Source organism: Hemibagrus wyckioides, linkage group LG09 (genome assembly GCF_019097595.1).
Source record: "Hemibagrus wyckioides isolate EC202008001 linkage group LG09, SWU_Hwy_1.0, whole genome shotgun sequence".
Taxonomy (NCBI): Eukaryota; Metazoa; Chordata; class Actinopteri; order Siluriformes; family Bagridae; genus Hemibagrus; species Hemibagrus wyckioides.
In genome coordinates, this window is record NC_080718.1 from 3,348,828 (window position 1) to 3,373,272 (window position 24,445).

The 24,445-nt window shown below is 39.0% G+C and overlaps 2 protein-coding genes across 2 annotated transcripts; one reads left to right on the forward strand and one right to left on the reverse strand.

The window, feature by feature from the left end:
* Window positions 1-813: 813 nt before the first annotated feature.
* fyna (FYN proto-oncogene, Src family tyrosine kinase a) lies at window positions 814-16,061 on the reverse strand. Its single transcript, XM_058399793.1, has 13 exons — window positions 15,881-16,061; window positions 11,145-11,241; window positions 9,762-10,021; window positions 8,936-9,032; window positions 8,589-8,687; window positions 8,144-8,247; window positions 6,076-6,225; window positions 5,741-5,905; window positions 5,304-5,483; window positions 4,757-4,833; window positions 4,512-4,665; window positions 2,638-2,769; window positions 814-2,527 (listed from the first exon to the last, which is right to left on the reverse strand). Exons 3-13 carry the CDS (start codon window positions 10,009-10,011, stop codon window positions 2,319-2,321), a joined length of 1,617 nt encoding a protein of 538 aa, XP_058255776.1. The 5' UTR covers window positions 10,012-10,021; window positions 11,145-11,241; window positions 15,881-16,061; the 3' UTR covers window positions 814-2,318.
* A 3,745-nt stretch (window positions 16,062-19,806) lies between these two features.
* Window positions 19,807-23,311, forward strand: marcksb (myristoylated alanine-rich protein kinase C substrate b). The gene is made up of 2 exons (XM_058399915.1): window positions 19,807-20,187; window positions 21,823-23,311. Exons 1-2 carry the CDS (start codon window positions 20,122-20,124, stop codon window positions 22,429-22,431), a joined length of 675 nt encoding a protein of 224 aa, XP_058255898.1. The 5' UTR covers window positions 19,807-20,121; the 3' UTR covers window positions 22,432-23,311.
* Window positions 23,312-24,445: the final 1,134 nt, after the last annotated feature.

The following is a 24,445-nucleotide window of genomic DNA, read 5'->3' on the forward strand; positions in this document are numbered from 1 at the left end:
ATGTCCCATATGTTGATTTTTATTCCACCGGCTTGAAGTACACTGTATTGTAAGAAATTAAGCACTTCACCACTGACCATATTAGTATAAATATTGACCTAAACATCTGGGTTATTCCTGATTGGACATAATCACTGCACTACTGACTTCAATAGACTAGAGACTGTGTGAATCGATCAAGTATTATAAAGTTTTAACCAAAAAAAAAACAAAAAACAAAACTTATGTAAGAAATAAAAACACTTTGGGACACACTTTTATAGGAAAATAACCAACAGGGATGATGAGATGTGGCCATGAAGTTGATTCAATCCCAATAACGGCATGTCTCCAACTCTTGTTCCTCTTATACCACAGTGATTTCCCAATTTTAATATTTAATAAAAACCCAACAAACAACAAGATACTCACGATATACTTTTTGTCCATTTAATGTCTTTGAAACACGTTTGCTTACGTTATCACTAACGTTATAGCAGCTATAAATAATTTCATCACTAGCCTGACTTGAGGAGAAACCCGGAAATCATAAAAAAAAAAAAAAATTTCCTGTGTGGGAAAATTTCCTGATACTGGAGACTCCTTCTATGAATGATAAATAAACATTCTCCTTACAGAAAACCTCACCATCAGCAACAGTGATGTTTCTCTTTGTTTTATTATCCGTAGTACAAGCCAGCGCATATGGATGAGAAATATATAAACCTATAAATCTGTTTTAATCAACAACCAAGAGCTGTGGTATAAGGAAGATTACAACTTAACTGCAGAAGAGAAACATAATTTTTTTAAAAAAAATCCAAAGAAATGGGCTTGGGTATGAGTCTTTATTCTACAAATGTTTGTGCATAAATGAAACAAACGACAAAAAAAAAATTAAATAAAAACACAATATCTATGAATTAATTCAAATGGATGACTTTTTTAATTTAAAAAAAGAAAGAAGGGAAAATCATGAGGTCGGAGTGGGAGCCCGTGTTTCATACGGCTTACTATAGTGCGCACTATTCTATAGAAAAACCTTCACTAGATATTCAAGTGAAAGCTGGAATGGAGACGAGGTGAAAACGGCCCTGCTAATTCTGCCTGAAGGACGAGGGCCGTGACGTTTTAACGTACTGATTGAGGTTAAATGCGGTCCAGACGTGACGTTTTGATATCAAGGACAGAACTCAGGGCCAGAAAGAAAGCTAGACAAGCTCCGTGAAATTAATGTTAATACCCCCCCCCATTTAGTTATGTTAAAATCATAGCACATTATAATGCATTTAAAACGCTTTGCTTTTAAGCCTCTTACAACAAGGATGATGTTAGCCGTTTATTTTATTTGATCATCTTCGCTAGAGAGAGATGCAGGTATAGTCAAGCATAATGCCCACACAGCCTGATTACTATATCGATGCATAATTCTTCTATTGTTAATCCAAAGTGACTAAATAGAAAATGCACTAGCAAGGGAAAAAAAATAACAAAATAAAAAATGGAGACACTGAGCTTTCGCTAAAAGCAGGACGCAAAAAATAAAGCTGAATTAAGCAGAGTCACCAGTGCACACACACACACACACACACACACACACCGTTTTTCCTTCAGTGAAAAAGTCACAATGTTTTAGTGTCAGGAAAGCTAGCTAGTGCGACAGGATTTCTCAAAAAAAAAAAAATCAACAAAAAAGGGTAGGTCATTACTGGAATAAATAATCAAGAAAGTCCCAGACGTTTTTTTTTCCTTTTCCTTTTAAAAGAGGCCGGAGTCTTGTTTCAGCCTCGATGTTCATGCTTTTTTTTTTCCTTGAGCAAAGACGAACCAAAATTGTGAACCAAATCAAATAAAAAGCATTATAAAAAGTAATAAAGCCTAAAACGGGGGGGGGGGTTAAGTAAACACAATCATATTTACACTACATACAAACAGGCCATCCGTTATCCTTCATTCTTTTTTTTTTCCAAACACTCGCATGATGTCCCCAAAAAATATGGTTCGGCTTTTAGAGAACACATTTAATGTGGCACGTCCTTTTAATGGAAGATGAGTAACGAGTCGAATACTGGATTGAAATGGCAACGAATTCTGGAAGCTTTTAAATCGTCACACGTGCGTCGTATCTTGTTCAGGTCAGTGCGTGTTGTATCGCAGCGATGCTTTTTTTCCTCTGGCTCTCGAGTTCTGCGGAGGTTTTTCAGTCGTCCAGGTGATTTATTTTATTTTTTTCAACGTCTAATAGCATTAATAAGTCAAAGTGACTGGACTTGTGTTCTAATCTGCGAGATTAAAGCACAAATCCACTCGCTTTAGCTCTGGAGCTCGTTTGTTTCGGCTTAGAGGTTGTCTCCCGGTTGGTATTGGGGCTCCGTGGCAGTGAAGTAGTCCTCCAAAAACGCCTGCAGGTACTCGAACGTGGGTCTCTCCTCGGGATCTCGCTTCCAGCACTGCAGCATGAGCTCGTGCAGAGAGATCGGGCAGTCCTGAGGGCACGGCATCCTGTATCCACGCTCCACCTGCTCTAACACCTCCCGGTTATTCATCCCTAACAAAATAAATCAATCGATCAATCAATAATACAGTCATGATCAGGGTGATCTACATACTCTTGGACAAGAATCATTCTTCAGAACAGAGTACTGCTTTCTATCTCACCTGGATATGGCACACGTCCTTTGGTCACCAGCTCTGTCAGCAGTATTCCAAATGACCACACGTCTGATTTAATGGTGAACCGTCCGTAAAGCGCGGCTTCGGGGGCCGTCCATTTAATCGGGAACTTGGCACCTAAAACAGGATGCAGGTATATTATGAGTCTGACTCTCAGGCTGCAGAGTAATATTACAGTCCATGACCAAGAATATATTACTGCAAACTAAGACAAACTCATTTTTAAAAGTGTTCTTCGTAGGAAGGTGAAATCTAATTAAATATCTTGTTCAGAGAAAATACAGTATTAAATTGCCAGAATTTAGCCACAGGGACATCCAGTGGGTTTTCCAAGAGCATCACAGAAATGCACTCATAACACACAATGTGTTGTCTCTTAACAGCTAACATCTGATACTGACTATTATACTGTTACTGATACTGTTACTATTACTACTACTATTACTGTTACTATTATAACTACTACTTATACAAATACTACTATTACTACTACTGTTACTACTTCTACTCCTTTTACTGTTACTACTATAACTACCACTACTACAATTACTTCTATTACTACTACTGATGCTACTAAAATTGCTATTACTACTACCCCTTTTACTATTACTACTATAGCTACTACTAGAATTACTACTACTAGTCCTATTACTACTTCTGCTATTACTACTACTAATATACTTACTAGTATTCCTACTCCTGCTATTGCTATTACTACTGTTATTACTACTGCTACTACAACTACTCATATTATTACTACTACTCCTATTATTGTGACTACTAAAATTACTACTTCTCCCACTATAGAATCTTTCTTCACATATCCCAACTTTGGAGGTTGGGCTCAGAGTGCAGGGTCAGTCATGATACAGTACCCCTGGAGCGGTGAGGGGTTAAGAGCCTTGCTCAAGAGCCCAACAGCTTGGCAATGCTGAGGCTTGAACCACAGTCCTCCGTTCAACAACCCAGATTCCTAGGATTTCTATTACTATTATTACTACTACTACTATTGCTAGACAACTACTACTCCTGCTCATACTGCTGCTATTACATGTATTTCTAGTGCTATCACTACTATTGTTACTACTACTACTTGTACTAGTCCTACTATTACTACTATTATAACTACTACTGCTCCAGCTCCTTCTGCTGCTATTACATGTAATACTACTGCTATCACCACTATTACTACTACTATTGCTGCTCCTCCTCCTGCTACTACTATTTTTACTTCCATTACTACTGCTACTACTAATAGGACTACTCCTTTTACTACTATTGCTACCACCAGTACTTACTAGGTACTGTTGTTACTACTGTTGCTACTACCACTACTACTCCTAGTACTGCTACTACTAATAGTACTAATCCTATTACTACTATTATTATAACTACTACTTATTATTATAATGCCACACTTTTCTACTTAAGTAAGCAACAGGGTGTAAGTTATGTTATTGTTTATAATACAGACATTACTATTTTGTTGTTAATGTTGACTTGGAGTATTAAAAATGACGCAGATTTGGTCAAACGAACGCTTTCGCTATTTGCTCAGATTGCTGCGTATATTCGATAATAATCAGTGAAACTTACATTATTTACTAGTTAATCATTTAAACGTATTTGTTGTAGGTGTACTTATAGGAAAAGAGGCTGCTTGCTGTAGACTTTTCTGTTGAGGTACAGTATTGTGATTTCTGTTCATCATGACAGCTGTGCACTAACGTTGTCTCACTTGACGTAAGTGGAGGACAGATGGCAGTGTCAGGTCTCGCACATCTGTTGTTTGGCTGTGGAAGGTGCTGGAGGGCAAAAAAAACAAACAAAAAAACACTAAACATAAGCCATTCTCTCACCTTGTCTAGCTGTGTATTCATTATCCTCTATCAGCCTGGCCAGACCAAAGTCCGCGATCTTGCATACTAAACTGTCGCCCACGAGGATGTTGGCTGATCTCAGATCTCTGTGGATGTAGTTCATTCTCTCGATGTAAGCCATGCCTGCAGCCACCTGAAAGACAGTGCACATGCTTGGGTTCCAACATCGCTGATTACTTTTTTGTTAGCTTGCATGCTGAGAATAATGTTGCGGATTTTCTTACCTGAGCTGCCATGTCTACGAGGTTTGGCAATTTAAGACTCCGTCCTTCACCGTCCTTCAAAAAGTCCAGCAAGCTCCCTGAGAATGGATTGTATGGAACGAGAAATGTATTCAAATACGTTTCACTTGTTGTTTAGATTGCTATCAAATAATAGCCAGAATTTAACCATGACCTGATATTATAGGACAGTAAGTATAGGATTGAGTTATCTCTCTAAAAGCTGATTCTTTTAAGAATCTGTTATTGGAAATGTTTTATTCCTCTTATAACACAATACTAACGAGTTCCTATTTAACAAGAAAGGATGTCATACATTTTATCTATTTATATTAACAGTTAATTGTCTGAAATTAATAATAATAATAATAATAAGTATTATTACAAGTAGTTTTAATGTGATAACTTTTTCTCAAATGCATCATATTGTCCAGAGAAATGTCGTAAAGAACTACCAAGTTGAACAGATCCATCAAGCAAAGCTGAAGCAAATGTTATAATTGTTTTCTATTTATAAATAATACTATAGGTCATTTTTTTTCTTTCTTACCTTTGCCCATATACTCTGTGACGATGTAAATAGGCTCTTCAGAGACGACAGCGTATAGCTGCACTAGCTTGTCATGTCTCAGTTTCTTCATTATCTGAGCTTCCTCCAGGAATGACTCAGGGGACATGGTGCCTGGTTTCAAGGTCTTCACAGCCACTTTGGTGGTGCCGTTCCAAGTACCTACAATGTATACGGGGAAGATTGCAGAATCTGATAATCAACCCATTGTCTAATACACAGGGGTTAAAAATCCTCTTCTGGCCTAATCCTTTAAAATGGCTGTGAATAAATCACCTGTAATTCGCATCAACGGTATTTAAATGGACACAGGCTTCAAAGATTAAGCCGAATCCTGGATTAAACCAGTCAGAAGAGATTATCCACTGATGGAGCTTTCTCAGCCTGGCTTGAACCTGCCGAAAATAATTAATACGCACCCATCCAGACCTCTCCGAACTGGCCGTTCCCCAAGCGCTTGATGAGCTGAAGCGACTCTCTTGGGATTTCCCACACGTCTTTGGTTTTGACGGACAGATCGGCAAGGCGAGGCATGCCTTTGTGGCAGGGGACTATCAGTCGACAGCACAACCCCGCAGCTCTTGCTGCACACACAAACACAAACAAAACCACAGCATGCCGTTAGAGACGTCGGTAAGATATAGACGATAATGTCTGCTCTGTCTGAAACTGGCATTTGTTCATTTTCTCACACACCATTCATTCAGTCATGGATAATTAAATATTTGTGTATGGTCAGTTGACTCAGATTTACCAGAATAATGGTGAACAAGCTGTTGCAGAGTCTCGAACTGAGCACGGGTGGTGATGTAGTAGCCTCCGTTGTCAAGTTTACGGATCTTGTAGTGTTTCACGTGATCACCTTTAACGTCATCCCAGTCCTGTATGGATAAGGAATACGCTCCTGAAAGAGAGAGAGAGAGAGAGAGAGAGAGAGAGAGAGAGAGAGGTGTAGGACAGTGAACAGAACATGACATTAGATTATAAAGGATAGAGAAATAAAATCTAGACAGATGTCATTTTTCCTCCTTCCATGACCTGATGGTGTTATCCATTTTACTGACACTAATATGTGTATTTTTAAGTAATTGTACAATTACTGTATACATGCACGTTCACCACGGTCAACACAAAATCCTAAGGTAGCATTTAGATCCTTAAGAGATCCTAAGGGAACTCAGTTGATTGCTGGTGACTAAGGTTTTGGAAGAAGGCCAGCCAGCAAAGCTACCATGATTAGCTCTTTCAGCAAGACCCTTAATGCTTAACTGCTCAGTTGTATGTCTCGGATAAAAGCGTGAGCCAGATAAGCAACAGTCAACAAGAACTTCCACAACCAGTTTGGTTGAACACATTGAATTCGTTTATATCAACATCAACAAGACTGCACCCAACCCCCACCTTGGCTACATAAAATGGTGTCTGTTATGCTAATTCTGTAATACAGACCACTGCTAAAAACGAGCCAAACCGGTTCTAAAACTGGTGGGAACCTAGCCTGAAGGAACTGTTTTGAACACACCAACCAGGAATATAGTCAGGAAAGCTGCTATCTGGTGACTCCACCAATGTACAGGAGTAAACAATAACTCGTGTCACAAACCACTGAGGTTCAATGTGCTTCTAAAAACCCTTGAGATCGGATGACAAGGCAATCTTTGAGACCGTATGATCTATCCCGTCCCAGGACAGCAAGGAATCAAAGCACTTCTATGCACAGAAAATTCATGACTACCTACCAAACTTCCTGAATGAAAACATGTAAGCTAGTCCTGGTAGATAGACAGTACCTCCAGTTCTACCCCCTTGACAGCAGTGGACCTGTTCGGTCCACTGCTGTCACTCTGCTGACTCATGACTGTACTGCAAAGCAGCGCTCGAAATACATCATCAATTTCTCTGACATTTCAGTCATGGCCTCATGAGTAACAACGGAATTCAATATACAAAGGGAAAGTAGAGCAGTTCAAGGATCTGTCTCTTAATTTGGTTTGAGCAAAAGATCATTTTCAGGGGAGGCACAGGAGAGGAAATCTTCTCCTTCAAGAGATTCTAATAACTAAGAACATTTAGCAATGTCACTCCCCCATCTAGGACCCTTACTATACATTCCTTATTATAGGTCCTTTATCATGAACTTCTTACCGTATATTCCTTACTATAAACTCCTTATCATAGAGCCCTCATCATAGACTCCTTACCATAAATTTCTTAACAAAAACTGTTTACCATAGGGCCCTTACCATAAACTCCTTACCATACAACTGTTATCATAAACTCCTTACTATAGAGCTTTTACTATAAACTCCTTACCATAGGGCCCTAACCTAAACTTCTTAAAATAGGGTCCTTATCTCAAACTCCTAACCATAGGGCCCTAATCATAAACTCCAACCATAGGGTCCTTACCATAAACTTCTTACCATAGGGCCCTTACCCTAAACTCCTTACTTTATGGCCCTTAACTTATAAAATCCTTTCCACAAGGCCCTTATTTCATAACCATAAACTTATTATATGGCTCTTATCTCATAAACTCTTTACCACAGGGCCCTTATTTCATAAACTCCTAACCATAAACTTCTCATAAATCCCTTCTCAAAGGACACTTATCATAAACGTCTTATCATAAGGCCCTTACTAACTCCTTACTACAAAAATATAAGGATCAGTATATTTAGTAAAAGGTACAGATACCGTCTGTAATTTCCAGACTCTAACAGATTTCTTCCCAAGGCACCTTTCACCAACGCCATTATCCACACCTATATAGTGTATGTAGTCCTTAATACAACGCCAGTCAAAATTCATAGGCCAGTTACCTTTAGTGGTTTCACTTTCCCTGATGAGAAAGGTGCCCCGAGGATTTCCATTAGACAGCAGCTGCCTCTCTGCATCCTTCCGGCCGAGCTTCCCGAAGTACCAGCTACAAAAAAAGTACACAGTCGAAACACTTTAACGATGAAGCCGTAATATGGAACAGACTATTCTGTTACCCTGAGAAACGGCATAAACGTTTATATACGTTTTACTATTTATCCAGAACAGGGTCTGAAACTAGACCCAGTTTGCTATACAGGTTACACGTCACATTACACGTTGCATTATGGGTATTCTGTACCCATTCGGGATGCAAGTGGAGAGCACTGTGTATTCCTGAATAGACCAGGAAAAAGGCAGATTCTCAAAATAGTGCACTTTATTGTGAACAAGCGGTTTGAGTTTTTTTTTTTGTTTTTTTTCCAGAACACTAAAATTGAAACTCACTCTTCGGCCTGGATCGAATCTACTGGAGCCACGTAATTGCTGGGTATGTATCCAGTTCCACCTGTAGTGAGGGAGCGAGCCTCCCACCAGTCTCCTTCCCTGTAGGACAGCAATAGAAATACAAATTACAGTAGAAATGAACTGGATATCAACAAAACGGTGTGGTACACAGTCACGAGACACTCATGAGACTTGGCGTCGTATGTCAGCGTAGATCTTTTGTTCTAGGATATCTAGTAGTCCCTTATTGCATGAGTAGAGTCTAACACTTGCTAAGAATAAAGTCTTCCTTAATAAAATGACTTTTTATCAAAAAATAAACATAAAAAATGATATATTATACTCACGTGCTGTTGAGAATTTGGAATTTCTCTCCTTTCCTAAAACTGAGATCATCCTCCGTCCTTGCCTCGTAATCATAAAGTGCTACAAAGAGTGTAACCCCTGTAGAGGTCAACGAGAGAAGCCGTGATTAAAAGGTGTGTTTATCGTATGATGAGGGCACAGAAACGCTGACGGTTTCGATTACGTTTCTGTAACAGCAGCTCAAAGACAAGCCAAGGTTTACTTTAATGCGCTAGCTGTCATATCTAACGCAACACCGCCTTTTGCTGAACTTAAAAATCATGTTAATAAACTAAAAACATATAATCCTTGATATTGTTAAGTTTTCTATAGATGTTTATTCAACATGCACTGAAGGAGTCTCCAGTGTCAGGGCTTTGTAGTGTGTATATATAAGAGAGAGAGAGAGACAGAAAAAACTAGCATGTTAATGTAAAATCTCAGAATATGAAATTGAGATGCCTGCCTTTATAGAAACCGAATCAACGACTTCTGACCAATCAGACTTCAGAATTTTTCAACAGTGCACTCTGGTATAAAGGTCCTTTATTTCAAGGAGAACTGTGTGTCCTTCTCAGGGGAGGCAATAACACAATTCCTGCATCTATTAGCATAAATGTTCTACAACAACAACAACAACAGCAGCGAAAAAAATTTATGATAATATGTATATGATGAAATGTCAGGCAACTATGGTGACACGAAGCTTTAACGTCGCCACATGTGTACCTGTATCTCTGATACCAAACTGGACAATTGAGAAATTAGAAGTGTAATAATAATAATAATAATATTAATAGATGATAAGAGGATTAGAATAAACTTTACCTGTTCCACCACGTGAGCGCAGAGTTCCCGAGTGTGATGAGCTATTCACTCCTCCGAACACCGTCACAGTCCCCTGACTGACCGGCGCGTGGAAGTTGTTGTAGTTAGGGATGGCGGTGACCCCAAAGCTGGGGTAGTGTTGGGGTGTGGGGTTGGCCCCATAGCGGTACCCAGCGTGCTGGGAAACACTCGTCTCTCTCTCATCTGTCAGTTTGGTTGCTTCTTTGTCCTTACATTGTACACAGCCCATTATCTAGATTCTGATTGGTGGAGAACAAAATTAACACACCGAACTCTCATTTATCTCAGAGCTAGAAATGACCACACACACAAAATAAAGCATGGTGCAATTATACACAGTGCTACGCATCAGAATAATTTGACATAATTCTGTGAAATTTATTTGTTTTTAATTGGTGTCAAGAAAACTGAATTTGGTCAAAATGTGTGTTTTTTTGTATTTTATTTTGATTGATTGATTGATTGATTGATTGGCCAGAGTGGAATCCAGAGGTTTTTGGGGTATTTTTAAATTATTTTTTAAATTCAGTTTCTGCCAAAATTCATACAGAAATACTTGGTAACTTTACTGCAATTTCCTCTAATATCTAATGCTACCAAATATATCCAAAGCCCAGATTATCATTCAGTTATCCATCTTACAGTCTTCAGTAACTTAAGTAACGCTAACAAGAAATGTATGGAGTTATAGGAGTAAGGATTGTAAACCTAATTTCTAAGGAAATTAAGCTTCTGGCGGTTTAAAGCAATAAATTTAGATTGAATTAATTCACAATGACAGTATATCCATACACAACAGTGACCGCCTTCACGATAATAATAATAACAGCCTGTTCTCTGTAAGTTATGCTAAGTTATGCTAAACCTCACAGGCGTAATGGCAGCATGCTTTCAGGCAATTTATCTCAGAGGATCGGAGTGTTAAAAAAAAAAATAAAAAAATAAATATGGAGCTTGTGTTTCGGTTACAATGCTGAGATTCCAATACATGACATCAGTATTATTTTTTAACTGTAAATGTAACAGCAGTCTTTTTCCAGCCTGCATTTATTTCGTTAGCAAACAAAATATATGGTTGTACTTTTGGCGGCTCTACTTTTGGTTCCCGTTATGAATAAACCGCATGGGCGAGGTTGGCGACACCATCACGCCGTCACGTTCAAAACAAGTCCAAGTTATGAATTTAGCACACAATAGCATGCTATGCTTCTCCTCTCGTGCTACTATTATTCTACTGCGTTGCACTCAAAGGCATCGCCGCTTCGACTCAGTAGCGGCACTGATGGCACCGAAGGCTGGAAAAGTGACACATACATATAGGCACACAGCGAGAAAACGCAAACAGATGTCCATTAGACATACCGCGGCGAGCACTGGGGCACCACAGCCGAGTATTTGCATTCCATTCAATTAAAGATGGAGTAAGAACATCTACGATTGGCTCGTCTGTAAACCAGGCCTGAGAGGGAAAATAAAAGTACATCTTAATATACAGATATTTTCATTTTTTGTAGTTTGCTAACAAATAAACAGCAGAACAGCACCATTTCAATGATTATTACAGGACAAGTATTAAAAACAATGTCTAATTACACAGTGTGATATATGAACATACTAATGACACCCAGTTTATTTATATTAAAGTGGTTTATTCTAATATTAATATCATATTCTAATAGGATATGATGTGATGCTCCTGTGATTCTGACAAGAAAATCCAGACAAAATATTTGTATTTTTAGCCACCGTCCAGACATGACAGTGTCTCTCTCTCTCTCTTAAGAAAACAACGCTTTGTACGAATGAAAACACGGAAAAGACGCGGACGTGAGAAACGGACGTTTTTGAAAGCTGCAGCAACCTCCTGTCTATGACTGTGCTAGAACTCCATTCATCATGGCTGCTGATCACACTTCACATTCGATAAAGTTTTCAACCATTAATTCTGCTTTGTTTTTATAGTTACTAGCTCAGGTAGAGGAGCTGTACCGTTCCTGAATCTGACGCTACAAATTTTGCGCACAAGACCTCGCCAAGTCTAAAGGTCCACGTCATTCTTAGTGGATCCATACGGATCCTTGCGTTAGCTATTTTTCATATATTTTTATGCATGCATTTTTCCTTTTTGTAGCTCAATATTTGTTCTATTAATGTGATTCCTGGGGTTGTTTAACAGTCTTTGTAATACTGGATATTAACTTTTACTAAAATTCTCAACGTTTTTGCATTTTCACCTGGAGAGACAGATATTTTCATGATCGAAAACATTGTTCAAGTTTTCTTCCCGTTTTCCTTTATTTTGTTAAATCCGTATACATGTGTACAAGGCTCGACTTCCACAAAACGTCACCTATTAATAAATCCATAATAAGTTTGAAGGTTATTTACAGTAGTATTAGTTGTAGTTGCAATAGTAAATCTGACTTCTTTGCTAGCATTTTCAACTTAAATATGTGAAATATCCTGCTTTATTTCACTTTTTGTGAATTTTTACAGGTTTATTTGCAAAAAAAACCCCACTAAAAATGAACAAATTCTAGCGATCTTTAAACTACATGGTGACAGATGATGCCTGATTTCACGCAGCATAAAAATTTACGTGGAATATTGAATGAAAGCGTGCTGATTATAGTTGTTATTCTGAATGGAATGATTTTTTTCAGGACACACATTTTCTTAAAAAGATTATGTTCAAAAGGAATTTTTCAACCCTTTCAACTACACCTATAAATTTAATCATCAAAGTACACATTATTAATATTATTATTTTTATTATTATAATTATTATTATTAACAAATACTTACTCAAGATTCCTAATTAAAAGAAATTTCAGTTTAATTCAATCTCCTAAGATGTCAGGTGCTAATTAAAAAGATATTACTTTTATAATTATTTCTAAAGTAAACTCTAGACATTTTAAACCCAAGTTACTGTCTTGTAAAAGCAGCTCACATTCATATTCCCAATCTATTATTTAAAAAATCAAAAATCTTAAAATATACTCACTAAAATACTTCAGAAATGGTTTTACTCTTGAATGAATAAAACATGAAAAGCATTAAAAACTTCCATTTTTTTCCCCACTTTTGTCAGGCGTCTGATATAATTTAGTGTCTGAACTAGCAGATTTTGTGCTCTTTCAAATGAGAATCCAAAAATAGTTTATGGTTCATGAGGTTAGGTAGGAATAACGAGGGGCTAAATTTAAAGCTCTCGCTGTACGGTATAACGGCACGGGCCGTGATGCGAGTGCGAGACGTTCTCTGTGCTCGTATTTGATCGCACCAAATTACAGCATGTAAATCAAAACTTTAATTTGTACTCCACGGGACTAAATAACCGGCTCTTGGGCGTACTTTTTCATCTCGTAAAAAGAGAGACTTTTTAATTTGGCTGTTAAAAAAAAAAAGCTTTTTCTTTTCTTGTGCTCATGATTACTGCTGAGTTTATCATCCTTACGCATGAACTCCTGGAAAAAAAAAAGGGCACTAAGCCGTACCGTTCCTTCTCGTTAAACCTTTAAAGCTTTACATTTTTTACGGTTTTACACTGTGCGATTAATTTCAAGATTATTACTCGCTTGACTGTGCGCTAACGTCTTGTCCATGGCAGAGTACACAAACAAGATCCTCTAATGACAGACCTGGGATTCAAATGTTTACTCTCAGCCATCAGCCTGATCTGGGCTTGGGTGGAAAACAAGTGAGCTTGAGGTAATTAGGATCTTTTTTTCTGTCTTGTCGCTTATATTTGGTCTCTCCCATGAGGGTTACTTAATTTTATGCTGTTCTCCTGTTCTGAATGAGCATCGCAGGTCACATGGCGACATTTTTAATCAAGATTTTGAACACTTCCAGAACTTTTGTCAACTGTCTTTGTCACTGGCACTCAATAGTTGCATTGGTACTAAATAGTCACATTGGCTCTAAACAGTGTCACACTGTCACAATACAGCATCACTATGGCACTGAACAGTGTCACAATGGGACTAAATATCGTCACACTGGCAAGAAACAGTGTCACATTGTGAGTAAACAGTCTTGCTGCCATTAAACAGCATCACATTGGGACTAAACAACATCACATTGCCACTAAATAGCATCACATTTGGACTAAACAGGGTTACAATGGAACTAAATATTGTCACACTGGAACTGAACTGTGTTACACTGGTAGTAAATAGTCTTAATGACACTAAACAGTGTCACAATGGGAATAAATATCTTCACACTGGCATAAAACAGTGTCACACTGTGAGTAAGCAGTCTTACTGGCAATAAACGGTGTTACGTCGGGACTAAATATCATCACATTGGGACTAAACAGCGTCACATTAGTACTAAACTGCGCTGGCACTAAACAGTGTCGCAAATGGACTAAATATGGTCACGCTGGCAATAAACAGTGTTACATTGGTAATAAGTAACGTCACACTGGCACCAGACGGTGTCACAAGACTAAACTGTGGCACAGTGGGACTAAATATCCTCACAATTTGACCACATTGGGATTAAACAGCATCACATTGGTACTAAATAACGTCACATTGGGACTAAACCGCTTCACATCAGGACTAAATAACGTCACATTGGGACTAAACCGCTTCACATCAGGACTAAATAACGTCACATTGGGACTAAACCGCTTCACATCAGGACTAAATAACGTCACATTGGGACTAAACCGCTTCACATCAGGACTAAATAACGTCACACTGGGACAAAACGGCATCATTTCGGGACTAAACAATGTCACAGTGGGACTAAATATTGTCACACTGGGATTAAATATCTTCAGATTCGGACTAAATATCACTTTTGGACTAAATATCGTCATATTGGGACTAAATGGTGACACTTTGGGACTGAACACTTCTCTTACACTTAAGCATCTCAACTCAAAGCCAAAGAATTCTTTACAATTGTGTGACTTTTGTCTTTATATGCTTTAAATCGTTTTTTAACTTATACTGCGTCACCATTTTAATACATCTTTTTTTAATTTGTGTTTATTTTTACATCAACACTTATTCACAAACTGACTTGAAGCAGCTGATTTAATGATGAAATTTCATACTTAACCTTTATAGTATAATAATTACCGAAGTCGTTAACATAAACATAATTTTTTTAAATAGAGTAAAACATGAATTTTGTTTTTTGTTTTTTTCATTCCATAAACCATCCAATATTTCCCTGAAACACTCCAGTATTGCTGGCAGTTTTTTGTGAGCAAACCGAAACATCATGATATCGTGCAAACGCATTCAGGGATCGTGATGTAACATTTCTGACGTATCGGTCCGCCCTTAAAGCTCAGTACGCTGATCTCTGATTGTATTATCCACACTGATATATTAAATAGAAATATCCAGCAATGTTTTGCTGTTGAACCAGCAACTAGGCCTTTCAATTATGCAACACAACACAGAGTCAACATCACAACGTAACCTAACGCGAGTGAGGGAGCAAAACAAAACATTAAATCATATGGGAAAGATGTGCGGCGTAGGGTTAGTACTGTGTCCTGGGCTGTTTCTTCAATAAGGTCACTTTATGAACACAACCTTTTCCCATATAGACACAAAGTAACCTGTCATCATCATCATCACACATACATGGATACAATACACACACATACGCACGCACGCGCGCGCGCGCACACACACACACACACAAAGAGCAGTGTAACATACAGATGTTTATTTATATATAAGGCTCGCACTGGTGGTAGAAAAGAGACATTCTCTGGATTTCTAAGGCTTTTGTATGAGCAAAACAGACGATCAGTGCCATGCAGTCGGGGACAGAGGCCTTTTTCTTCGCGATTGTCTGACACATGAGGCCATTTCTGCTGCGCATCAATCCGTGCTGCAAGAGGATCAAGCATCTCAGCGTCCTCTACCGAGCACCATTTTCCCTTCAGCTTAACACGATTTAGACTTCCACATGAGCTCTGGTGCAATAAAAAACCCCTTAGAAGACCGGATCTCTAAAATCTCCATCACGATGCGGCTTTTAATTCAATCGTTTCAATGGGAGCAATCCCCTGCACCCTGAAGTGCGTTCAAAAGCGCAAGAAAACACACCAGGCTTACCAGGAAAACGATCTCTGTTTTTCTCCTGCGTAGAATCAACACCAGTTGAAGATTTCGTTTGTTGTTCTTGCTGTTGGTTTATATCTTGATTATTTCCATCGGTGAAAAATAACAAACAGCACCCTAAACCGCTTTGGGCTGCTCCCGTCGCTGAAATGGAACAGACGTCGGCGAGCGACCGGGCTGTGATTGACATGCGGCTCAGCCAATCCGATCACGAGTCTGCCTGCGCCCCGCTCGGACTCCACCCCCCGTTGCTCCCGCCCTCCCTGCCATTACGCATGCTAATGCCGGAGTCACGATGAAGTGTGGTAGAAAAACACACAACGCTCGTCTTGTCTTGTTTTGTCTTGTTTAACAGAAGAAAAAACAAAAACAAGACAAGACAAGAAAAAGAAAGAAAAGACGCTTAGTGTCGCCATTTTGAGCAGATTCACACGGTTCCACATGGTGCTGTTAAAGCAGCTCGCTGGAAAAATGACTCTCTTTGGCTCTGTGTGAAATAGTATCAAAATAGAAAGCCGCCATTGGTCGCCATGGCTACGTTCCATACCCGCATACTACCGCACTAAATAATATGTCAGAGTAGAGCTTTATAATGAAGGAGATGGGTTTGGACGTCATTATACAGCTAAAGATACTCGCACGTAAACATAGGAATGGCTTCCGTGTCACCCTGCTGATCAGAGTGCACAGATTGTTTTTAGTTTTATGAATAAAAAAATGGCCAAAGAGGCATGATGGCTAAGTGGATAGATGTTTGCTTCACACCTCCATGGTTGGGGGTTTGATTTCCACCTCCGTCCCTTTGACTTTGCATCTTCTCCCCGTGTTTCGGGGGTTTTCTCCGAGTGCTCTGGTTTCATCCCCCAGTACAAAGACGTGCTCTGTAGGCTGATTAGCATCACTAAAACTGTCTGTGTCCTGTAATGGGTTCTTCCCCGAGTTCTCCATAATAGGCTCTGGGTTCTCTGTGTCCCTGTGTAGGATAAGCACTACAGAAAATGGATGGAGGGATTGTTTTTGAACAGTACAGTACCTTTTTGTCCCACCATAACTGTGTACACACCGACTATAAAATCCACAAATAATATTTTAAAATCTATACATTTTTAATATCACTAACCTTAGCGTTAGTGCTTGTGTGGTGAAATTGTTATATCTCAGTTGAACTATAATATCCCACGTAATGTCCCTTATACCTACACACAATCCTGTTTAATTCTCAATACTCACTAATCAGAAGTTGATTCATTTTCTATTGTACCCCCAATACAACCGCGTGAATATGATGATATATGAATATTTTCATATAACAGGAAATTATTGAAGCACTCATTCGAATATGTTATTTTTTTCTATAGTAACAACTCGTACACAGGGTCTTGTAGGGCAGATGATCCACTTAATTAAAGACCAATAATTAACAAAGTAAATTGTAATTGCAATTGTATGATCGCTGATGTGTGGTGACCCCGAACAGGGAGCAGCCGAAACAACAACAACAACAACAAGGGAGGAAACGGGAAAGTCTTCAGAAAGAGAGACAGAGACAGAGAGAGTTGGAGAGAAAGAGAGAGAGAGACACGGAGAGAGAGAGGAATTTTCCTCGTGTCATTAGCATGGATGCTAGTCAAGCACATCTTGTGTATTTGTTAATTTTATGCATAAAAACCCAACCCTGTTCATTTTAACCATTTTACTCATTAAAGCGCCAAATTCTGTCTGTCAGAAAGGAATATTAGGGATTGCAATCATGGAATCACTCGATTATGTTCATCACATTGATCTGGCGTTGTCGTCATCAGGGGTTTTATGGGGGGGCTTTCCCCTGGAACAAGCATATTACATTATTTTATGAAGGGGTTTAGATAATAAAATGAGATGGATTGATTAATAAGACCTTAAAGAAATTGAGTTTTGGTCAGCAGACTTAGGAGATTAGGTGCAAAGATCATCTTGTTGACCTACTAAAATGACTCTTGAAAAACAGAAGTCTTGTTAAAATCTACATATACAAAAAATAATCCAGAGACCCCATACTATATATTATAAGTATTATAATACTTAATATACACCGATCAGGCATAACATTCTGAGCAGTGAGAGGTGAAGTGAATAACACTGATGATCTCCTCATCATGGCCCCTGTTAGTGGGTGGGATATATTAGGCAGCAAGTCAACATTTTGTCCTCAAAGTTGATGTTAGAAGCAGGAAAAATGGACAAGCGTAAGGATTTGAGCGAGTTTGATGAAGGGACAAATTGTGATCAGACCACTGGATCAGAGCATCTCCAAAACTGCAGCTCTTGTGGGGCGTTCCCGGTCTGCAGTGGTCAGTATCTATCAAAAGTGCTCCAAGGAAGAAACAATAGTGAACTGGCGACAAGGTCATGGACGGCCAAGGCTCATTGATTCATGTGGGGAGAGAAGGCTGGTCCGTGTGATCCGATCCAACAGATGAGCTACTGTTGATCAATTTGCTGAAGAAGTTAATGCTGGTTCTGATAGAAAGGTGTCAGAATACACAGTGCATGACGGGTCAGGGCTGTTTTGGCGGCAAAAAGGGGACCAACACAATATTAGGCAGGTGGTCATAATGTTATGCCTGGTCAGTGTATATAAAACTTTGATCAACCTAATGTTATATACTCACTGGTCAGGATCATGGTGGATCCAGAGTCTATTCCAGACACACTATGCATGAGGCCGGAATACACAATGGATGGGGATATCATTCAGTCCCGTCCATCACAGGGCACCGTGAACACACATTCACACCTAGAGACAATTCCGCTTTGCAAATCCAAATCCAGTTATGTAGAGACAACATGGACAACAATTCTACACAGACTCTACTCTTGAGCTCAATATTCAGATCCAAGGAATCTGGAGAAGTCAAGAAGAATTCGAGGAGATGCGAGATGTCAACGCTAATTGCTGAACCAATGTTATATGACTAGTGTTAAATAACTAACAATTGTAAGTAATGTAAATATTACAAAAATAATTGTAAAGATAATTAATTATATTATTGTATTATTTCTGTCTCTATCTATCTATCTATCTATCTGTCTGTCTGTCTGTCTGTCTGTCTGTCTGTCTGTCTGTCTACCTATCTGTCTGTCTGTCTGTCTGTCTATCTGTCTGTCTGTCTGTCTATCTATCTATCTATCTGTCTGTCTGCCTGTCTATCTATCTATCTATCTATCTATCTATCTATCTATCTATCTATCTATCTATCTATCTATCTATCTATCTATCTATCTATCTGTCTGTCTGTCTGTCTGTCTGTCTGTCTGTCTACCTATCTGTCTGTCTGTCTGCCTGTCTATCTATCTATCTTTCTTTCTACATTTGGTTATAATGTGCTGTATTGGTATTATTGCTTTATGTAAGCCGTGTTACAAATGATCAGACAATTCCATTATACTGTTAGAGTAAAAATAAAAAAAGAACAATATATTAATGTATTAATGGATAAATATGAATATTACAAATATTTCTTCTTATTAATGTTCATCAAAACTAAAGTAGAGCAGAATAGTGTAGGATCCAAAACAGGATCTGTCTGTCTGTCTGTCTGTCTGTCTACCTGTCTGTCTGTCTGTCTGTCTGTCTATCTATCTATCTATCTATCTATCTATCTATCTATCTATCTATCTATCTGTCTGTCTGTCTGTCTGTCTGTCTGTCTGTCTGTCTATAAGAGTTAAAACTAATGAAAACTCTAATCAGTCGATGTTATATTATTAATTATTTGTATATAATCAAGATTAGAAATCCATTACATAAACCTTATCACTAGTTGCTGTTCCCTGAGTCTGCTCCGCCCATTTCACTCCCCCAAACCCCGCCTCCTCTTAAGACGCGACTTTTGATTGGCTGCGACCGCTTTTCTTTCGCGATGACGGAATTTCGGGCGTTGTACATCGCATCTCATTAACAAAAGAAGCAATTTCATTAGCTTTTATTTTTTTATATATACCCCTATATCTCTCTGTCTGTAATTATCTCCGAAAAAAATAATAATTTATTACTGTTACTCCACGTGTGAACTTTAAGGCCGTGTTTTCGTCCCGGCGTTTTATTCCGTGGGTTTTTTTGGTTTGTTGAGAAGGCGTTGAAGAAGAGGCAGCAGCAGCAGAGGAAGAAGAAGAAGGCGCTCGCGCGGTCCGTCGCTCTTTGTTCATTCATTCATTCGGGGTTTTCTTTGTTGCGCGTGAATTTTGGTGAAAGCATGGGAGCTCAAGTGGCTAAAAACGGTGCAAAAGAGGAAACCGCTGCAGAAAAAGCAAACGGACAGGTAACAAACATCCAGAGAGAGAGAGAAAAAAGACTAATATATGTCTTAATATGTGGATCTTAAAACTGTGTGGGCGATGGGAGGGAAGCAGCATCCCTGAAAGACTGTAAAGAACAATGAAGACTCACTGGGGTTGGAAAAAGCAGTGTTTTTTATTCATTTCAAAGGAAAAAGCATGGCTTATGAAATTATTTTGTTTTTGTTTTCAGGAAATTGTCCACGCGCGTGCATGCGTTTTTTATTTTGTAGCTTATAAATTCCAACTTGCATTGTTGTAGCGCCTCTTTTTCTTTTTTCTTTTTTGGTAATTCATCTCACATGCACAAATGTATCTATGCCGTCAAATCACGCCTCATTTCTATTTAGGATCAAACAAACCCTAGTTAGATTTCATTTTAGATTTAGATGGGGTAAAAAAACAAAAACAAAAGGGAGCAGCTCGGTTGCTTTTGTTAAGGCTGCTTGGCGTCGCGCGTGCAGAGCCATGGAAGCACCACGCCTTGATTTAATTTAGGAATGAACCTCATCTGCAAAATGAAAGGGTATCAAAGTATCATCCTTGAGCAAAGTGGCATTTTTAGCCTGTTTGTGCCACAGGTTTGTGTTGTGAACCCGAGTCGGATTATTCCAGCACAATGAATTTTGGAAGTGTCGTTGCTGTGATTTTTTTTTTTTTTTTTTTTTTAAACCCTCCATCTTGCATTCCCAATCCAGACAGCAGGAGCTTCCATCCAGACACTGTGCATCACCCACGTGGCGAGCAAATCCACTGCAAACCACTTGGGATCAGACTCAATTTGGGCAAAATGGGAAAATTCAAGTGTGGCACAGGCAGTCTACTGAATGCAGGAATGGTTATCGGTTCCTTTGGTACTGATGAGTGAGTCGATCTGTCTCATCTCCTGTGTCTCAGTTTGAGACTGTTTCAACATGGAGGGTCTTTTAGGGGGGGGGGGGGTTGTTATAATTTAGCAACCGTGTTGCGACATGACTACTGGAGGGAGGGATCTTGTTTATTAGGCTCCAAAAGATTTATTTTTGGTTTTCTGAAACAATTCTGATCTATACAGCAACGTTCATCATCGCCTCAGCTGCTTCCGAGCAAGCCGATTTGTTTCCCTTTATTTAAAAAAAAATAAATTAATTAATATATTTTATTAAAATGATGGCTCTTGGAGTAACCTTTTGTGTAGCAACACGGTCCCTGAAGAAATCCTAGGGACTCCAGTGGAGGAGAATTTTAAAGAAATGACTGCAATACGTGTCGAACGACTTGCACTCAAATTCTATGCAACGTAGGAAGTACACTGAATGCATTCATTATTGTTTCAGTACAGCAAAGCAAGCCGGTTTGCCCACCCCCCCACCCCCCGCCGTCTCAATCTTTATAATAAAAAAAAAATAAAAAAAAGGTAGGTTTTTCTGTTCAGGGTATTAACTTTGCTCCAGTGGAGAAACATTCTGAAGATTAAGTTATTATTATTTGATTATGTTTAGCACAAAAGTGTACTGAATGTAGAAAGAACAAATGAGCTTCCAATCGGGAAGATTAATCCCTTGAGCTTTGATTGGGTTGCTTTATAGTCCCTCAGCTGTATGTGAAAACATCTTATGGACCTCTCCATTCCTTTCTAGGAAAACGGGCACGCTAAGACAAACGGCAATGCCTCCCCTACGGCAGATGGAGCCGCTGAGGAGGTCCAGGCCAACGGCAAACACGCCACCGACGGCGAGGTGAAGGCCGAAGACGGAACGGCCGAGAAGCCGGCGGAGGAAGGCGCAGCCGAAAGCGCCCCGGTAGCCAACGGCGAGGACTCGAGCAAACCTGAAGAGAACGGCGCCGCGTCAGGAAGCAACGAGCCTGCCAAGCAGAAGAAGCGGTTCTCCTTTAAGAAGCCGTTCAAACTCAGCGGCTTCTCCTTTAAGAAGAGCGCCAAGAAGGAAGCCGAGGCAGAGGAGGCGGCCGCTCCAGCCGAGGAAGGCGAAGATAAAGCCGAGTCCGAGGAGGCCAAGCCAGAGGCGTCTGGAGGAGAGGAGAAAGAGAAAGAGGAAGCAGCCGAGGGGGCCAAAGCCGATCAGCCGAGTGCAGACGAGGAGAAAAAAACAAGTGAGGAGCAAAAGCCCGAGACGCCAGCAGAAGAGAAACCGGCCGAAGCCGCAGCCGAAGAGCCAGCAGCAGCAGCCCCGGCACCAGCCGAGAGCTCAGATGCTCAACCCGCTGCCGCTGCTGCTGCTGAAGAGTAACACGGTTCACCAGATGATAACGGCTTTTTAATGAAGTAATAAGGAGCTGAACCACGGAGGCTTTTTGTACAAAAAAACCCTACCAATGACCTTTCAAAGTTGTCTTAATCCCTGTCATAATTAGTCCGTTCCTCCTCCATCCGTCGTGTCTCCGTGGTGCTCCAACGAAGGATCTCTGATTGTAGCATGAAAGGCACCGTGCTTCAATTCCTACAACTGTGTTTGTTACAGTATTGCGTGTGTGTGTGTGAGAGATGTGTGCATATGTGTGATGCAGTTTTGTTTTGTTTTTTTTTTTCCTTTTCAACTTTCATACCTGTAAACCTTTTTAGGAAACTGCAATGTTAGTTGAAGTAATTGGTGCCATATGATTTAGTTTTTGTTTTGTTTTTTTCCAGTGCGTGTTCGGAAAGCGGTGCTACCAAAAAAAGCAAACGAGGCGTGTAGACGAATCCCAGATCAAATTCCGCTCGGTTTTTACACGTCGCACAAATCGTTCAGAACGGGTGCTCAGATATTACACCAGCTGCACCGCTCCACTTCCGGCAGCACTGTGTGCTTGTATAGGCTTCGTCATGTCTTTAAATCTTTTTAAAACTTTTTTCAGTCCTGTAGGTAAAAGTCTGACCCTCTTCTAACCCTGCTGTAGATCCAACCTGTTGACCTGTGATGACTAATACAGTTAGATTTTTTTGTTTTTTCCTCTGATGCTGTGCAAGTATATATAAAAGTTGCCAGTGCAATCAAATAGATTACAGTTTGCTGTAAATACTCAAGGTCTGACACTACCTGGTTTTTAAACGGAATGTAACTTTGCATACAGAAGTATGAATTCAACTTCAACGGGCACAAAAAAACACAAATAAAGGATTAAAAAGAATTAAGTGTCTCTGTGTGGATTAAAAAGCAGTGCATGTGGTGTGTGGATTTTATTTTTTATTTATTATTATTTTTATTTTATTGTTTCTTTTTGCGGTGTCGGGGCTTGGGGGTAATTTTAATTTTTTTTCATTTATTTTGGTGGGATTTTTTTTAACATTTATTTTTGTTTTTATTTCTTTAAGTTAAATGTCGAAGTGGAACAATACAAAAATCTTTTTTTAAATTTAAAAAATAACACTTAATTCATTAGTATTGTAGCTCATTTTGTTCTCAATAAAGATATAGAAGAATAATTTTGTTTTTTTTTGTTTTTTAAATGACGTTTTTGATAGCTCTTGAAAATAATGTCTGGAAAAAATTGTTTACATTTTTATAATTATTTGTTGTAGAGATTTACTACTTGTAAGCTTAATGTCGGAGAAATCTGGCTCTATGAGGAAATAGTTCTAAAGTGAAGACCTGATTAAGTATAATATATTATATATTTTATGGCAATAATAAGATGAAGAAGAATGTAACTGTATTCTGCAAAGGTTTGATTTTATTTATATATATGTGTATATATATATAGAGAGAGAGAGAGAGAGAGAGATATTTAGTATTTTTGTATATTTTTCAAGGCTTACCATTTTGAAACAAAGACCTCTTGACCAATCACCACTTTTTCTTCCTCAGTGTCTCCACCAATCATAGATCAGGAGAAACCAGGTCATTCAGCAACAGGTTTGTGTGCATCAGTCTTATCTGTGCTGACAAAAATGCTGGAACGTTGGCATTTTGTTGCCTGTCATACCCAGGTATCGTAAAAAGGTGTGAAATTAAAAGATTATTTCTCATTTCCTCCAATTTTCCACTTCTCAATTCATCAGTCCTGCTGGATGTCTGAATAATAAACAGGTGCTGTGGGGTTGAGGTGTGTATTATTGGTCAGTTGGGAACAGAACTGGATAACGGATGTGGCTGTTGTGTAAAATGGCCAGATATATTGAAATGGGTTAAATCTAGTCCTGGACTAAACTCAGATGCCAGGCTATAATTTTAAGGCTATGGGTTTAAAGCAGTTCATAAGAGAGGTAAGAAATCTGTTACATTTTTAATGAATACACAACATTTTGGGTGAAGGCTGTATTAT